Genomic DNA, 21,783 nt, shown 5'->3' with positions numbered 1-21,783 from the left:
GCCCTGCCCATCCACGTGGAAGGGAGGTGACCCCACACTTCACCCCAGTACAGAGCCACATCAGGGGGTCGTCTAAACACACTCATGGGGCCATGTCTGCATGAGAACGGGTGAGGGCCCTTCCTGGCTCTCAGAAATGGCAGCACAATAGGAGACAGGCCATTTGCAGTGACCATGAGGCCTCGCCACCGTCCTTATGACCAGTGAGCAAAGGGACAAGCCCTTCAAAAACAACACAGGCCTCGCAAATGCAGCTTTGGCTGCACCAGAGGTGAGGGACAGTGGCTTTGCTTGTCCTGAAATGAGAGCTGATGTTTCCATGGCTCTGAAGGGCCTTGCCCACCAGCCTATACCCCGACCAGGCAGCCCCTTGGCCTCGGCATCACCTGCAGCCCTGCCCCTTCAACAGCAACACCACCCCCATGCCTATTCAGTGGTGAGGCCTCATCCTCAGCAGATCTCAGCCCCCAGAGCCCCCATCCCCAGGTCAGCTCAGAGGAGGTGACTGAGGAAGGTCAAGCCAAGGGGAGAGTCTGGGGCACAATAACAGGAATATTCTACCCTGTGTGCCCAGCTCATGGGCCCTTCCAGAAAAACTGCCACCCAGACACCAAGATGCCAGACCTTTCCGAAGGCCTCTCTCCCAAAGGGCTTCCCCCAAATCCAAGGCCGATGGTTCTTAGGTTCATGGCCCCCAACCTTGTCTTGCTGTTCAGCCCTCGGGTGATTTTTGCATTAGGAACTTGGACAACTGGAAGGAAACTGAGAAATTCACTAGCCCAGCTCTTTCGTTTCATGGAGGAGGAGACTGAGACCCAGACATGGAAAAGACCCTGCCAGAAGTGGCCCAGCCCACTGGGGCAAAGCCAGACGTAAACACAAAGTCCCCAGACTCCTGGCCCTGGCCTTCCACACGGGTTCCCAATTGCACAAGCTTCCTTCGCACCCTGCCATTTCCAACACTTTACACCCACGTCTCTCCCCATCCCAGGGACCCGGCACTTCTGGGACCTCCCATCCGTTTCCCTACTTGTTCCTATAAAGTATAGCTGCCCATGAGGGCCACGGAGGGCTCTGACGTCAAGCTGGGTCCCTGAGCACAGCTCTGCATGGAGATTTGGGGAAGGACTAGGGGGAGGCTTAAGCTTCCGGGGTCAGAGGTCACCTGCACCTGGCCCAGCCCTGCATTCGCCATTAGTCTGCGGATCTCCCCCCATCACCGCGTCATCAGGAGAGGCATGCAGCCTGGGGCTCGCCATCCTCATCCCCAGGAGGAAAAGGACCACTGGTTCTGCTCCCAGCGCTGAGCTCAGGATGGCAGAGGCCACAGGACTGGGCCAGAAGAGCCTTCCAGCGTCTGGGGCACAGAGAAAGGGCAGAAGACCACCGTGCACCTGAACAGGACAAACTCCCAAAGCCCAGAGCAACACCATCTGGAACCTTCAGGTGTGATTTGGACGAAAACTCTAAAACACGCCAACTGCTCTCTGGTGGGACGTTCTAGGAATCTTCTACCGCCTCTGGAAGCTGACTCGTTTCCAGTTTGGAGCAGCGAGCGGCCTAGACCTCTGAACCCAGCCACGTGGGCCACGCCTCCCTGGGGAGCCAGGGCTCCGTCTGTCCCCCCTGCAGGCCAGGCCTCTCTTGGAACAGCCCCACGCCCAGGGAGTGATCACTACGGCACCGAAGCCCAAGAGCAGCTCCTTTCCCCGGGGACGCGGGGTCACCGGGGGCCTGAGTTCTCTCTCCTGCCTCTTCGAATACTGAAACCAGATGAGGCTCTGGCCCCGCAGAAGCCTCCTCTTCCTTAGGCAGCCCGGTGGCCGTGTGGAAGGCCAGGGCGGCCGTCTCCTCCTCTGTCCTCACGGGGCTGCCCGGGGGAGAGGAAGGTTACAGCCAAGGGCAGGACAGAGGGAGGGGCATGAGAGAGCGTACATGCCGCACACACTGTCCCCAGGGTGACCCCACACAGCCCCCGCCAGGCTGCACCAGAGGCTCCAGCAGGCCACCTGCGCGAAGGGCCCCCCGCCCCCTGCACCCAAGCCAGAGCCAGGCCCTGCGCTGGTTCCCCGAACCTGCTGCAACAAAGCACCACAACCCCCCAGCTTAGAGCAATAAAGACGTTTTTTCTCACGGTTCTGGGGCCAGAAGTCCAACATCGAGGGGTCACACGAGGTGTTTGCCTGAACCCCCTCCAGGGCACGTGCCCCCCGTCTCCGCCAGCTCTGCGCTCCCGGCAACCCTCGGCTTGTCCCCAGGCTCTGCCTCTGTCTTGCGTGGCCTCCTCCCGGGGTCTGTTCTCCTTTCCCTCTGAGGACACCCGTCAGACTAACCTCCTCTGCAACAACCCTATTTCCAAAAAAGGTCACCTTCTGAGATGCCGAGGTTGGGACGCCAGCACGTTTTGGGGAGACAATCCCACCTGTGAAGGGTCTGCCGAGGGCCACAGCACCGCAGATCCAGCCACACCCTGTCCCTCTCCCCAGCTCTCTCCCACCTCCCCAGGCCACCTGGGTCCCCACTCACCCACCTGACCTCAGCTGGCTCGATGTCCATGGCTGTCCACACAGAGCCAAGCGACAGAGTCCCCGCCCCGTGTGGCTGTGACCTGTGTGTGTTGGGTCCCACCTTTCCTTCTAGGTTGGCATCTTTTCCGGGGTGGGAAGTAGGCCCATTACCTCTTTACGCCCCGAGGGGCCTGGGAAAGCACTGAGCATCCTGACAAGAGACACCTGCTGAGCGCTTTAAGAAACCCGGCCCAGTCATGAAATTCCCATCAGCCTCCCTGAGTGCCAAGCCCCCCACCACCCCCAGGCCTGGCTAATTCCAGCTCCCACTTCCGATCTCGGCTTTGAGGCCAACCCCCCAGGAGGTCTCCCTGGATCCTGGGTGCTTCTGCTCTGTGTTCCCACAGCACCTGCCACCCTACGTGACAGCCTTTTTATTAACCTGTGTCCCTACGGATGTTAGTGCTTGTGGCTTGTCCCCCTCGGGATGGCAAGTGTGCAGCAGGCACACAGGGGCATGGCAGATACACTGCACAGTGGCCTCTGCTGGGTGCCCGAGGGCACCCAACAGGAAGGTGCCTCCTCCCCCAGGTCAGCTCTTCCCAAGGTGGCTCAAGGTCATTTGCAAAAGAATCAGGAGGAGCTTGGTTCAAGGTCCCATTCCTGGCCCCTTCCTTCCTCAGCCCTTTGTGTCCTGTTCAGGGTCAGGGTGCTCAGGACTCTACCTTTAACGAGCACCCAGGCCACTCTCACACTTGCCAGAACCTGAGAACCACTGTCCTCAGGCCTTGACCTTGGGAGTCAGCCTATGCCGACCTTGCCAGGGACCTACTGGTGGCAGAGGACCGAACCTGCCTGCAGGAAGCTGTACCAGGCCTGCCCCTGGCTCCCCAGAACAGGCTACCGCCCATCTCTGAGGCCACAGGTAGCGGGCAGGGCTGATGCCCGTGAGCGCCAGGAACACTGTGGGTCTAAGTGGCGCTGCCAGGCCACATTCCCGAGAGGAGAGCACAAAAGGGCAGGAGCAGCCAGTGGTGGGAGGCCCTGGCAAAACGTGCACCTGGGAGGGACCCTGGGGGTCAGGCAGAGCTGCCTGGCCTGGGGAGCAGGCCTGGGCACCCGGTGACTCCAGGAAGGACGAGGAAGAAAGAAGTTCAGAGTCGAGGGCCTGAATTTGCTCCCTTCATCAGCAGTGGGGCCTTGAGCAAGTATTTTGACTTTTCCATGCCTGTTTCATCAGTAAAACAGAGAAGAAAAATACACACCCCGCCCACCTCCAGGATCACTAAGGCTTCATTCCACTCCTGTTGCTAGAGAACCTACTACGTGTTCGCAGATGGGCGTCTCCAAGGACTTGACGGAATTCTGAAAGCCAAGCACCACCAGAAAAGCAGAGGGCATTTCCAACATTAGGATAAAATCCGCCCAAACATAGCTCCACACAAGAATTTGTACACTGATGCTCACGGCAGCCCTGTTTTTTTGTTTGTTTTGGGGTTTTTTGTTGTTGTTGCTGTTTTAGGGCTACACCTGCAGCATATGGAGGTTCCCAGGCTAGGGCTTGAATCAGAGCTGTAGCTGCCTGCCTACACCACAGCCACAGCATCCCAGGATCCAAGCCGCATCTGTGACCTACACCACAGCTCACGGCAACGCCGGATCCTTAACCCACTAAGTGAGGCCAGGGATCGAAACTGCAACCTCATGGATAGTAGTCAGATTCATCTCTGCGGAGCCGGGACGGGAACTCCCTGACGGCAGCACTGTTGGTGACAATGCGAAGGTGGAAGCAACCCAAACGTCCATCCGTGGGGGCATGTAAACAAAACAAGGTCCCTCCACACAGCGGACTCCTGCCAGCCGTCAAAAGGAACGAGGCAGACGCAGCTACGAGGAGGATGGCACTGGAGACACGCTGCTCAGGGAGTGAAGCCAGTCACAAAACACAATGTACTGCGTGAGCCCATTTCTATGACATGTCTGGAGCAGGGACATCCCCAGAGACAGAAAGATCAGAGGTGGCCAGGGGATGGGAGCGGGGGGGAGGGGTTTCTCTTGGAGTTGATGAAAATATTCTAAAATTGACGATGCTCATGGCTGCATGTTTGTAGGTTGTTGTTGTTGCTGTTGTTGTTTTTAGTAGACTGGAAAGGATTAAATTGTACATTTTAAATTTTTTTTTAATTTTTGGCTTTTTAGGGCCACACCCGAAGCATATGGAAGTTCCCAGGCTAGGGGTTGAATCAGAGCCATAGCTGTCGGCCTACACCACAGCCACAGCAATGCAGGATCTATCCTTAACCCACCGAGTGAGGCCAGAGATCAGACCCGCATCCTCCCAGATACTAGTTGGGTTTGTTTCTGCTGCGCCACAACGGGAGGCCTGAATTGTACATTATAAATTGGCAAATTGTACAGGTTATGAATTATATCTCAGCAAAGCTTTTTTAAAAAATAAAGTGTCTTCGGAGTTCCCACCGTGGTGCAGTGGGCTAAAGCAGTGTACACTGAAGGTAAGGCTCAGATTCCATCCCTGGCCCGAGAATGTCCGTAAGCTGTGGGCGTGGCTGAGAAAGAAAAAAACAGTGTCTCAATTCTCTTCTTCCTCCAAAACCCTAGCTGAACCTGTTGTTCACCTTCAAAATCTATCCTCGATCTAACCATCTCTACCCTCCTGCCAGCCCTGGCCCAGGCGCTGTCATCTCTCACCGGACGGTGGCACAGCCCCTCCCTGACCCCCACCCCCTGCACACACCCCCTAAGCGCCCCTCCCCCCAGTCTCGTGGCCTTGATGTGCTCTTGAGCTTGATATGCTTTCTGCTGGGAACACTCTCTCCCTTCCTCCCGAGTCTTGGCTCCTGTCACCTTCTCTGTGATGCCTCCTTGACCACCCTGGTGAGGCTACCCCCCACCCCATCTTCTCCTCTTTCCACCTTCATCTCTTTCCTCCATTGCACCTATAAATGTCTAATATACTAGATGACTGACTTATCTGATTTCCTGTCTATCAGAGATTTTATATCCCAGCCCCTAGAACAGCCTCTGGATGGACAGCTGAGGGAATGGATGGATGAGGATGGATGGGTAGATAGATGGATGAGGGATGAATGGGTGGACGGATGGATGAGGGGTGAATGGGTGGATGGATGGATGGATGAGGGATGGATGGGTGGATGGATGGATGGGTGGATGGATGGATGAGGAGTGGGCAGGTGGTGGCCAAGCAAAAGGCCTTCCTTGCCTCAACTTAGTAGGAGAAAGTTCAAAGTTCCAGAAGAGAGGAGATTCAGGAGCAGGATTCAGAACCAGAGAAGCACCATGGGCAGAGTCCCTTAACCCTCCCAAGTCATTATTTTGTGGTCAAAGGAAGAGCTGCCCTACCAGCTCAGAAGGTTGCTGTGACAACCGCAATCCAATTTCTGAATGTAAAGACACGTCTTCTAAGTGGAGGGGGCGGCGGGCAGGCATGGAGAAAGTCTCAGTGCCAAGCAGGGATGTGGACCCCAGGGGCTTGTTGAAGGAGCTCCTAGAAGTGGGGGTAGGGCATCTGGGGTTGGACCGCAAGAGCCAAGCCAAGTGTGTGGGGAACAGAGGCCGCGGTCAGGAGGGCGGGACAAGCCGGACAGAGAATAGACTGGATTCCCTGGTGAGCCTTCTGGAAAAGGGGGACCCTGGAGACATGTCCCACCCCTGCTCTCCTCCAGAACTAGGACAAACCACAGAGAGCGCCACAGAGCCACAGCCACCAACTTCCAGAGCTGGCCGACACCCCAGCCTCTGGGTGGGGGACCCCTAGTCCGCCATGAGGACACCCAGATACCTTCCAGCTGGGGCTCCGGCTGGCGAGGGGAGCACAGGAAGGCAGAGACTGAGATGCCAACCCCTCACTGGTGTCAGAGGGCCACCTAGAAGTGCCTTCTCCAAGTGGTTTCTGCAGAATTACTGACATCCTGCTCACTCTCCCGCTGGGCCTGCAGGGAACTGGGCGCGGGCGCTCAGGCGGGAGAGCTGGGCCGGCAGACGCCTGAGCTTCCGGGTTCTCAGCCTACTGCTCTCTCCGTCACCTGGCCAGCCGGCTCCAACTCGCTCTGCATCTGGACACACCCAACAGGAGCTGGAAAATTCTCAAAACCATCCTTCCCAGCACCCCAAGGCTAGGTGCCGCTCCCGGAACTCCCTGCCCCCGGCCAGCTGTCCGTCCATTCATTCGATGCATGTGCCCTGGTGTGTTGGCAGAGCTCCAGGTTAGCCGCTGGGACAGTCATGTGGCCGCAGGGTCCAAGAGAGGACCAGAGAACCAGGTGCACGACCACCTGGGAAAGAGATAAGAGCTACCTGTTCAGAGTCAGTAGCTGCGCTGCTCGGCAATCTGGTTCCAGGGCTAAGAGCATCCACCTAGAACCTCAGGATGTGACATTCTTTGGAAACAGGGTCTGTGCAGAGGTAATGGGTTAAGACGAGGGCCTACTGGATGGGGACGACCATTCCCAGGTCCAGTGACTGGTGACCTTATGAGGAGACACAGAGACGAGGCCACACGAGGCCAGAGGCAGGGACTAGAGAGATGCGCCTACCCACCAAAGGAGGCCAAGACCTCCCAGACCCGCCAGAAGCTGGAAGAGGCAGGAAGAACCCTCCCCTGGAACTTCCAGGGGAGCACAGCCCTGCTGGCACCTTGATTTCGGACATCCTGCCTCCAGACTCGGAGAGAGTGCATTTCTGTTGCTTGATGGCACCCCGTCTGTGGTCACTTGTCATGGCAGCCCCGGGGAAATGCAGGAAACAACACCTAAGCCAGGCCCCCCGACAGTTTCCCGGCCCCTCTCAGGCTAAGCCAGTCGTGCTCACCCACCCAGGCCATCCCTGTCCGGCTCCCCTTTCTCTGCAAGCTCTAGCTGTTTATTTTTAGCCCCTGATTACATCTGCCTTATATGGCTCCCTACTCCTATCGGGAGCGGAGCAGGGACAGCCTCCCCTCCTGGCTTGTAAGCTTTTTGAGGACAGAAAATCCGAGGATATTAACAGTGCTGAGAAGGGGCAGATGTGTCGATGGATTCCGAGTTGTTCGAGTTTTGTGATATTTGAGGAAACCGGTGGCAGATGTCAAGCTACAGGAATGCTATCCGCAGCAACAGCCTATGATCAATGTCATGGTCCTTCTAACCTTAAAAAGTATCTGAGATCGAAAAACATTCTAAGCATCCGATAGCCGTTTTCTTATTTTAGTTGCATAACCACCCCCGGCTGTAAATAGGGCCAGTATTATTATCCTGTGTTATGGGCGAGCAAACAGGTGCAGAGATGGTAAGGGGCTTGGTGGGGAATCGTGACAACACCAGGGCTTGTTCTGTCCTCGAGTCCTGGACTGTGAGCTGCGCCCCGCCCCAGGCTGGCTGCTCGGCTCCCTGTGTGGGCAGCCTCGGGGGCAGGGGGGTCTGGGTGGAGAGGCCGCCAGCCTGACAACATGGGAAGGAAACCAAGGCAGGAAAAGATAGGAGAAAGGGGTGGATTTGCCACCAGACTGCTATTCCTGTCCCGACTGGGACCCAGACTCCTTCTGCTGGGAGCCTGAGGCCAGGATGGGCTCTCCCAGGCCATGGCGAGGGCTGTGACCACTCTCCAACTTTCCCAGCCTCCTTCCCAGGTCCCAGGGAGCATTTCTGGTGTCTTCACCTCCTGGGATTCGCTAGAGAAATAGACCTCCCACGACCTGGCCCTTGGAATAGAGGGAAGGAGGAAATTCTGGGGAAACCAAGGAACCACCAGTGACTGGAAGCCCCTCCTGTGAGGGCAGGAATTCAGGGCAGGCAGCAGATGCCCAGCAGAGACCTAGCGATCAAGGCAACGGCTTGTCCAGTCCTTACCTATTGCCATCTAGGGAAAATTCTATGGGAGGCAGCAGGGCTGGCCAAGTTCCTAAGAGAACGGCCGCTTGGAGAAGAACCAGAGGCTGCAGTGTGGGCAGTGACCTGGTGGGTGAGGGCGGGGGGAGGGGGCTCCCAAGCTCAGGGCTCTCCCCTGGCCTGGTTCTGGGCTGAGCTCCCAGTGCAACCACTTCCTATGGGCCCAGAACTCCAGGCCACACTTTGCCTGCACCTGTTGGAGCTCAGAATGCAGTCCCTGCTCTAGAAGGATCCAAAAATATCTGAGAGGGAGGAGAAGGGGAGGGGCTGGCTGGCAGTGGGGCAGGCTAGAGTATGCGCAGGGCTACGGGGGAGCCGGGGGAGCTGTCTGGCTCGGCATTTGAGGCCCTTCCCAGTGGGTTCCAACCTGTCAGGGTGGTCTCATCTCCCCCGAAAGGGAGCCCCACATTCTAGCCAGGGCCGGTCTCATCCCGTGCCTGCCAGCACCACACTCCGAGCTTCCCCACTCCTGGCCTTGATCACCGCCTTCAGGTGCTCGTCCATCTATGCGCGCGCACATCGTCTCGTTCATTGCACATCATTAGGTCTCTGGAAGAGCCAAGCGCTGGGCTGAGTGTTGGTGACAGGGAAGTGAGCAAATTAAATGAACGCACAGCCCTGTCCTCTTGGAGCTGACAGTCCACGGATCGTCGCCTTCTTCCCAGTGCAGCTGAAACCTGGCCCCTCCATGAGACCAACCTTCCAGCCCTCCTCTGAACGCCAACCAGAGCTGCCCTGGGTGTTAGTTACTTTTTTTTTTCAGTGTGTGTCATCTCCCCAAATAGAAGCCAGGTCCTGGGGGCAGGGGCATAGCCCGGTCCTGCCTGCACCACATGCCAGCCCAGACCTCCCAGTGGGCACACCCTGGCCTTGGGGCTGGAGGGCTGGGCCTTTCAGAGAGGGACCCACATCAGCCTCATCTTTTTTTTTTTTTTTGTCTTTTTGTCTTTCCTATGGCCGCACCTGCAGTACATGGAGATTCCCAGGCTAGGGGTCCAATCGGAGCTGTAGCTGCCAGCCTACGCCAGAACCACAGCAACATGGAAACCGAGCCGTGTCTGCAACCCACACCACAGCTCACAGCAACGCCAGATCCTCAACCCACTGAGCAACCTGCAACCTCATGGTTCCTAGTCGGATTCGTTAACCACTGAGCTGCAATGGGAACTCCAGCCTCATCTTTTTATTTTATTTTAGTCTGTTTTAGGGCTGTACCCAAGCCACATGCTAAGGGTTGAATGAGAGCTGCAGCGGCCAGCCTACACCACGGCCACAGCAATGCCAGATCCAAACCACGTCTGTGACCACAACACAGCTCACAACAATTTTTACCCCACTGAGTGAGGCCAGGGATCGAACCCACGTCCTCATGGATACTGGTCGGATTTGTTATGGGTGAGCCTTGCCCAGAACTCCAGGCCTCATCCTTCCTGCCCCCCTCACGGCGCCCAGGCTGTGTGGTGAACAGGCCCTGCCCTCCTCTCCCCAGCTCCCACAGCGACTGAATCCACCTTGCGCCCTCATACCTCTGGCTGATCATATCCTACCTGTCGCCCAGAATCATGAGTCCACCCTGGTTCCTGACCCGGGGGGCTCCCCAGGGGCAGCCGCGTCACCTGTTTCTGTGTTGAGCCCGCCTCCTTCCAGGGCTGGCCGCAGGGCTACACTCATGCTGTGCTCTTTAGGACAGAGAACTAGAGATCAAGCACTCTCAAGGCTGTGCAGGACAAGGACCCCTGGGGGAGAGTGTCCACCCAAGGCTCAGAGGAGAAAAGCCTCGTCCCATCACTTAGCCCCCGTGCAATGCACCTGGATGGCCTGCCCCAGCTGGGCCAATGTCACACCTGAAATCCTTCTGGGTCCCAGGATTTGGAGCTGGACAGAGCCACGGTGACTGTGCCTTCCTTTGGTCCCAATGACATGATCCCAGGAAAGACAGGCTCCTGGGATGGTGCCAGGCAGGAGCCACCTGCCACGCCTGCGGTCTTCAGAATCAGGCCTCTAGGCAGCCTCCCCTCCACACCAGCTACGGGAGAGCTGGCGGGCAGGAGAGGGGGCCACTGCAAGCCATGTGGGGTGTGAGCTGCTGACTTACCAGCTGGGGCATTTTAAGAGGCAAGGGTAAATTCTGCGGCCCAAGCCCCCGACCTGAAGCTGGGCAGCTCAAGAAAGGTTGATCTGAGGTTCTCTGAGAGGGAGAACAGGAAATGACGAGTCTCCGGGGCAGAGGGCTGCCTGGGCCCTTGACTCTGTGCAACTCCTCCTTTAGGGCTGGGGAAGGATGAGGCTGAAACCAAATGGGACAGGATGTCCCTGAGCCCAGAGAAACACACAGAACAGGTGACACAGACCAGGAAACGCCCATCTCCAGATACTCAGCTAAATGTCACCCATCCCATTTGCAGAATTTTGCCACCCCCTGCAGAGGACACCAAGGCTGGGGCTGAGCAGAGAGGCTGGGGCCTCCTGGGCACTGAGCAAGTCCTACAGCTATGGCCACCATGGCTCCAGTCCATTGCCTCCCTCCCTCCTTCGGGGCCAGGCAAAGAAAGTCCTACAGCTCAGCCCTCAGCGTGAGAATCTATGGGCCAGCTATTGCCTCAATGCTGAGACTAGAGACTTTGGTTGAGGCCTTGCCCACCAAAGCAATGAGAAATTCCACATGAGAGATGCATTTCTTGAGCTAAAATCTTGACTCCTTTAAAACAAAAACTGCTTTGGGAAATTGATAGTCTAAGTATGGAGCCATTGGCCCTCGTTGGAATGAATTTCAGGGCATGTCTCTTGGGGGGGGGTGAGGGGGGCAGAGCAGGGCCAGTATTGGGGCAAGAAAGGGACCCAAGAAGGAGAAAAGGAAGCCAACAGGACAGATGCGGGTGTCTGAGCCTGCAAGGCCCCTGCCAGGGCAGGTAGGCAGGTGAGCCGTCTTGGAGGGGCCTGGCCTCCCAGAGCAGATCGTGAGAGCACATCAGCCCCTCAGCCCAAAATAAGTCCGCAGGGCGAGGAGCGAGGCCTCGTAGCTGCCGGGAAAACACCCTGGAGGAAACCTGAGCCTGGGCTGACTCCAGGCTGTGTGCCCCGCCAGCTTCCACTGTGGTAACCGATACCCCGCCCAGAGCCCGAACACCGAGCGCTTCCAGGGCAGGCCCAGCGCTCATCTGCTGAATGAACGCCTTGCTGGGGGTCGCATTCGGACCCCTTTACTGCAGCATCTGGCTGGAGGGGCTGGTTCACCAACAGGGAGAGACCAGCGTTCACTGTGATGAAAAAGCCAATTCACTGGCCATCTCCTGGCCCATCTCGGCCTGGACTGGAGACCAGCCTCTGGTCTGGGCCGAGCCGTCGGACCACATCTCAGGATAGCCCGCCTCCCGCTCCTTCTTGGACAGACAACCCGGTTCCTCCCCCTCCGTGGCCCTCACCCCGCTCTGTAGCAACCCCCCAGGAACCCCCTCCAGAGCTGGGCTCCCGGGCAGGCACCGGGCTGCTGAGAGGGCCTCGAATGTGCAGTGTCCCTCTGAGGTCTCCGCAATGCCATGGCACGTGTCCCCTCAGTCCCACTTGGTCACCCCTCCCCGTGGCGTGTGCCAGTCTTTCCTGCTCCACCGCATCCTCCGCATCAGCCCAGGACTCGGAGTCTTCTCTCTCCCTCCACAAACCGCCTGCTTCCTGTCCCGCATCCCTTGCAGACTTAACATGACAAGTCTCACTGTGTGGAGGTACCGCCTCCGAGTCCTCACTGAACACCTGAGCCCGGTGTGACTGTCCATGGCCTCCTGGTGTCCCAGCCCACGCCTCACTGTCCTCGGCTTCTCGTGGGACAGAATCCTCTCTGGAAGGCACCCTTCCCGTCAGCTGCCAGGTGACGCCTCCTCCTGGACCTCTTCCTGAAACCCATCCTCCTCCTCCTGCTCCTCCTGCTCCCATCCCCAGGAACCGGACCTTGAAGCTCACCTTTTCCTCCCTCTGCAACAGCTTCCTTGGCCGCCTGGCAGCCTCGGCCTCATCTTTACGCAAACAGATCTCATTTCTGCATCCCCAGACCTGGCTTTCCTCCTAAGCCAACTACCTCCATCCGGGTGCCCCCCAAATTCATAATGACCCCATGTGAACTTCTTTTTTTTTTTCTGCTGTTTATGGCCGCACCCATGACATATGGAGGTTCCCAGGCTAGGGGTCCAGTCAGAGCTGCAGCTGCTGGCCTACACCCCAGCCACAGCAACGCCGGGTCTTCCACCCACTGAGCAAGGCCAGGGATCAAACCCGCAACCTCATGGCTCCTAGTCGGACTGGTTTCCACTGTGCCACGACAGGAACTCCCCCCAGGTGAACTTCTAAAATCAGTTCTTTTATGATCCTGCTCTTTTTTTTTTTCTTTTTCTGGCAAGATCAAGCCTGCCATGACCTACACGGTGTGGGCAAGGGCTCCTCCCGCCAGCAGATCCCCCAGCACCGCGGCTGCCCTCCTCTCCGGCGTGCTCTCCCTCACCCAAGTTCACGCCCTGGCCTACTCCTCCCTACGAACAACTGCCAAATGGATTTTTCCAAAGCCCTCCACGCTGATCCCCCCCCACACACACACACACAGAGCAAAGCTCCCTCCTCAGCCCAACCCTCTGGGCACCTCACACTCTGGCCCCAACCCGGCCTTCCAGATGCCCCGCAACCCCCACCTCCCTCAGCTCCAGTGTGCTCCCTGGGTCTCCCCACAGCTCCCAGCTTCTGACTGCGTGCGTGTGCTCAGCCGCTCCCCTCACAGGCAGTTCTCTTTCTGAATCCTTCTCTCAAGCAGTCCCTCGCCTGCAAAACATTTCCTGACCCCCTGAGTTAAACACAACGTCCTCACTCCCCTCTGGCGCACGCACTTGACCCATCCCTCCCTCCGGACAGGTGTGCATCTTGTGTGCATGTGTCCGGCCCAGGGTGGATGCTGCCCCAGGTCAGAAGCCACTTCCTGCTGGGTGTTTTGATTTTTTGGTTGGTTGGTTGATTGGTTGGGTTTGGGTTTTTTTTTTTTTTTTTTTGCGTTTTAGGGCCGCACCTACAGCATAGGGATGTTCCCAGGCTAGGGGTTGAATCAGAGCTACAGCCTCTGGCCTACACCACAGCCACAGCAACCCAGGATCCGAGCCATGTCTGTGACCTACACCACAGCTCACGGCAACAGCAGATCCTTAACCCACTGAACAAGGCCAGGGATCGAACCTACAACCTCATGGTCACTAGTCCAATTCGTTTCTACTGCACCATGACAGGAACTCCTGCCTTCTTCTGGAAATAACCACCTGGGGGGAAAGGGAGGAGGGGTCATTTAGAGGGTCCTGAGAGATTCTCCCTTCGCACGAAGGGGCAGATGGGCCCCAGGGTACACCAGCCTCTGGGCATTGGGATGGCAGGTGGGGCCAGAGCAGGCAAGTCTGCAGCCCAGGGCTAGAATGGAGGAAGCGGATGAACAGACTGAGAAGTCCTGTCATCCCCCCACTCCCCCGCCCCCACTCTGCCTTGAGCAGCAACAGGAAGCAAAGATGTCCTGGATTCAGCCTAACACACACCAACAGCTTACGCTCAAAGGAAAGTTCCTTCAGCAGCCCCGTCCCAACCCACGTGCTCTCTGAGAGGAGATGTCCAAGGATCAGAGGCATCAGTCCTGCCCTGAATCCCCAGGGAAGCGAGACGAGCCCCCCAGGCTGAGGGGCTGGCCTTCAGGGAGGCCGGCAGAGAGAGGGGAGGGGAGGACAGGAAGCCCCAGGTGGGCAAGTGACCTTGAACGTGGCTCTCTTTCCTCTGGGCTTTGGACCCCTCACCTGGACAAGGAGGAGACTGAGTAAACCAGGGCTGTTTTCCCCCGTCCGGTCCCCAGGCCAGGTCCCTGAGATGAAACGAAGGACCCCAGTGGTTACAAAGGACTGGGGTGGATGGGGGGCTGTGGAACGCATCACACCCCCACTCCCACCCCTGTCCAGAGGGCCATGGCCTGGGAAGCAGGAAGCGGACTGAAGAGAGAAGGCTGTCTGCTGCTTGGGGGCAGGGATGGAAGTGGAAACGAGAAGCAGTGGGGTGGGAAGTCCAGGACCAAAGCTGCTGCCTGGGGGCACAGTGGCATCACTGGTGGCACATTCTAGGGGAAAACCAACCAAGAGGAAGGACTGTGATTATGCGGGTGGAGGCAAGTCGCAATTACGGCTGGAACCCTGGGTGGCGCAGGAGGAGGCAGTCTGCACTGGAGGGGCTATACGACCTACCCTCGACCCACCCCCAGGGAAGAAGCCACCTGCGTGAGCAGGGGCGAGAAGGGCAGGAGCCTTGCACACCAGTGGACAGCCCGTCCCCGGAAGCCAAGCCAGGGGCACACAGGGTCCAGGAGGGAAAGCGCCTACAGAGAGAGGAGCTTTGCACCAAGCACCCGCCTGCCTCCTTTCCCAACAGCAAGATCCCCCAGGGAGGCCTGTAGAACCTTCCAGAAGTCCAGTTCCCTTGCTGGGAGGAAAGATAAAGGATGCCCCTAAAAGGCTAAAAGTTCCTGGAGCTGCCTGGAAGCCGAGGAGGTGGCAGCTGGGGCTGGGCAGAGCAGGGGAGAGGTGGCCAGGGGGAGAGGGTGGCAGTGGCCCCTGGGCTCGGGATCCAATTACGCGGCTGTTTCCATACTTAGCCACCTGACAGCCGCTTGGAATCCTCGCAGCCCCGGCCGCTGCAGCCCCACGGAGCCCAAATTAACTCAAGGGCAGACAAGGGCAGGGCCCAGTGGCACATGCGAGGCCGGAGCCCCCTGCCTGGGTATCTGACCCCTGAGGGCACGGCTTCTGCTCCTGCCAGACCTCCTGGCTGAGTCTGGGACCTCAAGAAACAGAACCTCAAAAGCCCCATGATCCCCCGTGCAAATGAAACCTGCAGTCATGGAAAGGCAAAGTGGGGGTCCCAGGTTTCTGGGGATTCCCAGAGCACCCCTGAAACACCCATAAGGGGAACTCAGCCCCAGAAGTCTCAGAAACAGAGGTGGCAAAGCGCTCCAGTACCCCCTCCACACCTATAAATAACCCCCACGCTGTAACCAGAGCCACCTCCGCTGCACAAAGTGCTGAGACGTCAAGGGAAAGCCTCGGCCCGCAGACCCCTTCCGGCGAAGCCCCCAGCCTAGTGCAGCTGCCCTGCGGGACCGGCACCCAGCCCTCCCCAGCAGGGAGTCCAAGTCGGGCTCCAGCCCGATCCCCAGCGCTTCTCTCCCACCTTGTCCCAAACTGACCCCCATGCTGTCCCAGTGCTCCTGAGCCATGGCCCCCTCCCCACTCATGCAAAGCCAGGCCCCAGCCCGCTCTCCACCAGGTGGGAGGGTCATCTCAACAGCCTCCGGGGGCCACTCCACCTCTGAGATTGGGGTCATCTGTCCAGCCAGGAGGCTCCAATCTTGACTTTCAGTGTCCTCTTCCCCAACATCCAGTAGCCAGCCCTTCTCCCACCCCTGGCTGCACCTCTTGGCTCACTGGCTTCAACCCGTCTGGCCTCCCCACGAGCCCCCGACGGCTCTCAGGCCCCTCTGCACCCAGGGCTTCCTGGGTGAGACCAGCTGGGAGCGAAGGTCTGCTGTCCACCCCAGGAGTCACGGAGGGTCACCCTCCAGCTCACGCCCAACCCACTGCCCCCCGCCCCCCGCCCCACGGTAAACCTAAAACCTCAGGGCATGCGGGGGTCACCGTCTGGCCCAGCTGACGGGGTGAGGGTCGTACCTGCTTGTCCTGGGAGCAGGAGCGAGGCCACGAAGCAGCAGAGCAGGACCAGCGCCCTCATGGTGACTGCCAAGAGAGCCCAGCTGCTCCTCGCCTCTATTTATAGGGCGGGTGGCAGCGCGGGGGGGTGGAGAAGGGTCACACAGTCACTAGGGCAATTGGGCGGACGTGGGATGGCGAAGCAGTGCAGACCCCGGCAGGCTCGCCCTGCCAGGGCAGCGCCAGCTGCCACCCCCGAAGGCAGGGCCCCCCGGCAGGATTCTCTCCCCCAGCAGCCCCAAGGTCATGTGACAGGGGTCACAGGGCGCGGAGCAGCGGAGAAAAAGCGGGGCGTCCTTTGGCCCAGGTCTCAGAGTCAGGAACTGAGTCTTCCCAGGATCTGCAGTAACTTGATCCGAAGACTGGGCCATCGGCGACCTTCACACACCTCAGTTCTGTGAACCAAGGGCCCACCTGCCAGCCACCGGCACCGTGCTAGCCCCTCCCCGAGGGTCAGGAGGTCAGGAGGGTAGAGCCCGCCCCGCCTGACCTCTGAGGTCGATGGCAAGGAGCATCACCTTCCCGGGCCTCGGAGAGGGGAAACGGGAGCAAGGAGGGACATGCGACGGGGCGAGGTAAGCCAGCGAGCGCAGGACGAGCTCCTTCCCACGGTGCCTCTGCAAGGGGCTCTTTGATGCGATTTTCTGGAGGGCACGTGACGCCCCCAAAAGCCAGCTCTCCAGGCGGGGCGGCCAAGCGAGCCCTGGCTGATCCGGCTGGAGAGGGTGTCCCTGGAGGGTGGCGGTCGGCCTCGGAGGGCAGGGCAAAAGGTAGAGAGGCGTCTTCCGTGTGCTTTACCTTGAAAACAGTTTAATGACGGGCAGTCGACATCCAGCAAACAGCCCATTCAAAGCGTACAACTCCAGGAGTGGGTTAAGGATCCAGGGTCCTCACTGCTGCAGCTCAGGTCCCTGCTGTGGCGCAGGTTGGATCCCTGGCCTGGGACTTTCACAGACGTGGCCAAAAGAAAAAAAAAAAGGTGACCGACTCGATACATGTTGACGTGCAGATCTACACAACCACAATCAAGACAAATGCCTCACTCCCCAGCGTTCCTCTTGTCCCTTCCCACCTACACCTACACCTGCCGTGGCAACCAAACAGCTGCTGTCACTACACATTAGTCGGCATTTCCTAGATTTCGATAAAAATGGAATCATACCATGTGGGTTTTTTTTTTTTTTATGTGGCTTCAAACCAGTTGTTCCCTGCACAAGCTTAGGCTAGCTACTTAACCTCTCTCGAACGAAGAGCTCATCTCTCTAAACTCAAGCTCAAAAGAGGACCTACGACATACAACTGTTATGAGGATGACATCAAACAAGCCAAAGAAAGCACGTGACACAGGCCCGGTACGTGAGCCAGGGCACACCAGCCACACTGGAGGTGAGCCTCACACAAGAGAGGGCGTGAAGGTTAACTGTGTCACCTTGATGAGGTCATGGTGCCCAGCCATCTGCTCAAACATCAGTCTGGATGTTGCTCTGTGGGTAATTTTGGCCATATATGACAAACCCAGAGCGAACATCATTCTCCATGGTGAAAAGCTGAAAGAATTCTCGCTGAGAATAGGAACAAGACCAGGATGTCCGCTCTGCCACTACTCTTCAACATAGTTTTAGAAGTCCTAGCCACAGCAATCAGAGAAGGTAAAGAAATAAAAGGAATCCAAACCGGAAAGGAAGAAGTAAAACTCTCACTATTTGAAGATGACATGATACTACACCTCAAGAATCCTAAAGACTCTACCAGAAAACTGTTATAGCTCATCAATGAATTTGGCAAAGTTGCAGGATACAAAATTATACACTGAAATCAACTGCATTTCTATATACTAACAATGGAAGATCAAAAAGAGAAATTAGGGAAGCAGTGCCGTTTACCTTTGCAGCAAAAAAAATAAAATACTCAGGAGAGTTGCTGTGGCACAGTGGTTAACGAATCTGACTAGGAACCATGAGGTTGCGGGTTCGATCCCTGGCCTTGCACAGTGGGTTAAGGATCTGGCGTTGCCATGAGCTGTGGTGTAGGTCACCAGACACGGCTCGGATCCCACGTTGCTGTGGCTCTGGCGTAGGCTGGCGGCTACAGCTCCGATTCAACCCCTAGCCTGGGAACCTCCATATGCCATGGGAAGTGGCCCTAGAAAAGGCAAAAAGACAAAAAAAAAAGAATAAAATACTCAGGAATAAACCTACCTAAAGAGACAAAAGACCTGTACTCTGAAAACTATAAGATGCTGATGAAAGAAATCAAAGATGACACAAACAGATGGAAAGACATACCAAGCTCTTGAATTGGAAGAATCAATATTATCAAAATGACTACACTACCCAAGGCAATCTACAGATTCAATGCAATCCCTATCAAATTACCAAGGACATTTTTCACAGAACTTGAACAAAATATTTTAAAGTTTGTCTGGGAGTTCCCATCGTGGCGCAGTGGTTAACGAATCCGACTACGAACCAGGAGGTTTCGGGTTCGGTCCCTGCCCCTGCTCAGTGGGTTAACGATCCGGCGTTGCCGTGAGCTGTGGTGTAGGTTGCAGACGCGGCTCGGATCCCGCGTTGCTGTGGCTCTGGCGTAGGCCAGTGGCTATAGCTCTGATTCGACCCCTAGCCTGGGAACCTCCATATGCCACGGGAGCGGCCCAAAGAAATAGCAAAAAAAGACAAAAAAAGGACAAAAAAAAAAAGTTTGTCTGGAAGCACAGAAGACCCAGAATAGCCAAAGACATCCTGAAAAAGAAAAATGGAGCTGGAGGAATCAGGGTCCCTGACTTCAGACTATACTACAAAGCAACAGTCATCAAAACCATATGTTACTGGCACAAAGAAATATAGATCAGTGGAATAGGATAGAAAGCCCAGAATTAAACCCACACACCTACAATCAACTAATCTATGATGAAGGAGGCAAGAATATACAATGGGGAAAAGACAGCCTGTTCAATAAGTGGTGCTGGGAAAACTGGACAGCCACATGGAAAAGAATGAAATTAGAACACTCCCTAACACCATACACAAAAATAATCTCAAAATGGATTAAAGACCTAGATAGAAAACCAGATACTATAAAACCCTTATAGGAAAACACAGGCCAAACACTCTCTGACATAAACAACAGCAACATCTTCTCAGATTCATCTCCTAGAGTAACAACAATAAAAACAAAAATAAACAAATGGGACTTAACTAAACTTAAAACTTTCTGCACAGCAAAGGAAACCCTAAACAAAATGAAAAGAAAACCCCCGAGGAGAGAAAATCTTTGCAAATGAAGTGACTGACAAAGGATTAATCTCCAAAATTTATAAACACCTTCTGCAGCTCCATACCAAAACAACAAACAACCCCATCAAAAAATGGGCAGAAGATCTAAACAGACGTTTCTCCAAAGAAGACATACAGATGGCCAAGAAACACATGACAAGATGTTCAACATCACTCATGATTAGAGAAATGCAAATCAAAACCACAATGAGGGGAATTCCATCATAGCTCAGTGGTTAACGAATCTGACTAGGAACCATGAGGTTGCGGGTTCAATCCCTGGCCTTGCTCAGTGGGTTAAGAATCTGGCATTGCCGTGAGCTGTGGTGTAGGTTGCAGACCTGGCTCAGATCCCACGTTGCTGTGGCTGTGGTGTAGGCCGGCAGCTGTAGCTCCGATTAGACCCCTAGCCTGGGAAGCTCCATATGCCGCAGGAGTGGCTCCAGAAAAGGCAAAAAGACAAAAAAAAAAAAAAAAACAGCATGGTGAGGTACCACCTTACACCAGCCAGAATGGCCATCATCAAAAATTCTACAAACAATAAGTGCTGGAGAGGGTGTGGAGAAAAAAGAACCCTATTACATTGTTGGTGGGAACATAAATTGGTGCAACCACTGTGGAAAGCAGTATGGAGATGCCTCAGAAAACTAAAAATAGAACTACCATTTGATCCAGCAATCTCACTCCTGGGCATCTATCCAGAGAAAACCATGACTCGCAAAGACACATATACTCCAATGTTCACTGCAGCACTATTTGCAACAGCCAAGACATGGAAACAACCTAAATGCCCATCGACAGAGGAGTGGATCAAGAAGAGGTGGTACATAAACACAATGGAATATTACTCAGCCATTAAAAGGAAAGAAACAACAGCATTTGCAGCAACATGGATGGACCTAGAAATTATCATGCTGAAGGAAGTCAGTCAGACAATGAGACACCGACATCAAATGCTCTCACTGACACATGGAATCGAAAAAAAGGACAGAATGAACTTCTTCACAGAATAGATACTGACTCACAGACTTCGAAAAACTTATGGTTTCCAAAGGAGACAGGTGGGGGGTGGGGGGACGCTCTGAGGGTTTGGGATGACATGCTCTAAAATTTGGTTGTGATGATTGTTGCACAACCATAAACGTAACAAAATTCATTGAGTAATTTTTAAAAAATGATGGTAGTAACGGTCACACAACGTCCTGAGTATACTTAATGCTACTGAACAGTACAGTGAAAATGGTCATTTTACATTAAGTGCATACTTTTATCACAACTTTCAAAAAATCGAAGAATTAAAAAAAAAACCACTCCGTTTGGAAAATAAGAGAGATTAAAAAGGAAGGTGGACTCAATTGAAGATAAACCCTCAGGTCCTACATTCCCACAGGCCTCACTGAGCCCTGGGAAATCTCCACGCTGGTCTCACCCCCCATCCCCCAGGGCACTGCCATCCCCTCTCCTCCACTCAGACTATTGCAAAAAGCTTATGACTCACCAAAGGCTCAGAGGCTAGCATTTTGAAGCAACAAAATAGTTTTATTTATTTATTTATTTTTGTCTTTTTGCCTTTTCTAGGGCTGCTCCCACGGCATATGGAGGTTCCCAGGCTAGGGGTCTAATCGGAGCTGTAGCCACCGGCCTACACCACAGCCACAGCAACTCGGGATCCGAGCCACGTCTGCGATCTACACCACAGCTCACGGCAACACCGGATCCTTAAGTCACTGAGCAAGGGCAGGGATCGAACCCGCAACCTCATGGTTCCTAGTCGGAGTCGTTAACCACCGCGCCACGACAGGAACTCCAAAATATTTTTAATTAAGGTGTGTACAAAAAAAGAAAAGAAAATACAAAAAAAAAGGAGGGTCGTTCCCGTTGTGGCGCAGTGGTTAACGAATCCGTCTAGGAACCATGAGGTCGCTGGTTCGATCCCTGGCCTTGCTCAGTGGGTTAACGATCCAGCGTTGCTGTGAGCTGTGGTGTAGGTTGCAGTCACTGCTCGATCCTGCGTTGCTGTGGCTCTGGCGTAGGCTGGCGGCTACAGCTCCGATTAGACCCCTAGCCTGGGAAACTCCATGTGCTACGGGAGTGGCCCAAGAAATGGCAAAAAGACAAAAAAAAAAAGAAAAGAAAAGAAAATATACCTTGGAGTTCCCTGGTGGCACAGTGGGTTAAGAATCCGATGCTGTCACTATTTGGGTCACTGCGGTGGCACAGGTTCTAGCCCTAGTCCGGGAACTGCATGCCTCAGATGCAGCCAAAATAACCCCAAAGTGTATACATTGCTTTTTAGGCATAACACTAACACACGTGATAGACATCAGCAGAGCGTAAG

At 55.5% G+C, this 21,783-nt stretch overlaps 1 protein-coding gene across 1 annotated transcript in view; it reads right to left on the bottom strand.

Annotated features, from left to right (window-relative positions):
• Nucleotides 1-16,208, bottom strand: part of SRL (sarcalumenin) — a 37,386-nt gene extending 21,178 nt beyond the window's left edge. Inside the window, exon 1 of the mRNA XM_047780669.1 lies at nt 16,132-16,208. Coding sequence (XP_047636625.1) covers nt 16,132-16,192 — 61 coding nt within the window. The 5' untranslated portion in view covers nt 16,193-16,208. The remainder of the gene's footprint in view (nt 1-16,131) is intronic.
• Nucleotides 16,209-21,783: the final 5,575 nt, after the last annotated feature.

Source organism: Phacochoerus africanus, chromosome 5, assembly GCF_016906955.1.
Source record: "Phacochoerus africanus isolate WHEZ1 chromosome 5, ROS_Pafr_v1, whole genome shotgun sequence".
Taxonomy (NCBI): Eukaryota; Metazoa; Chordata; class Mammalia; order Artiodactyla; family Suidae; genus Phacochoerus; species Phacochoerus africanus.
The sequence above is the reverse complement of the archived record's forward strand: the minus strand, read 5'-3'. Positions and strand labels throughout refer to the sequence as shown.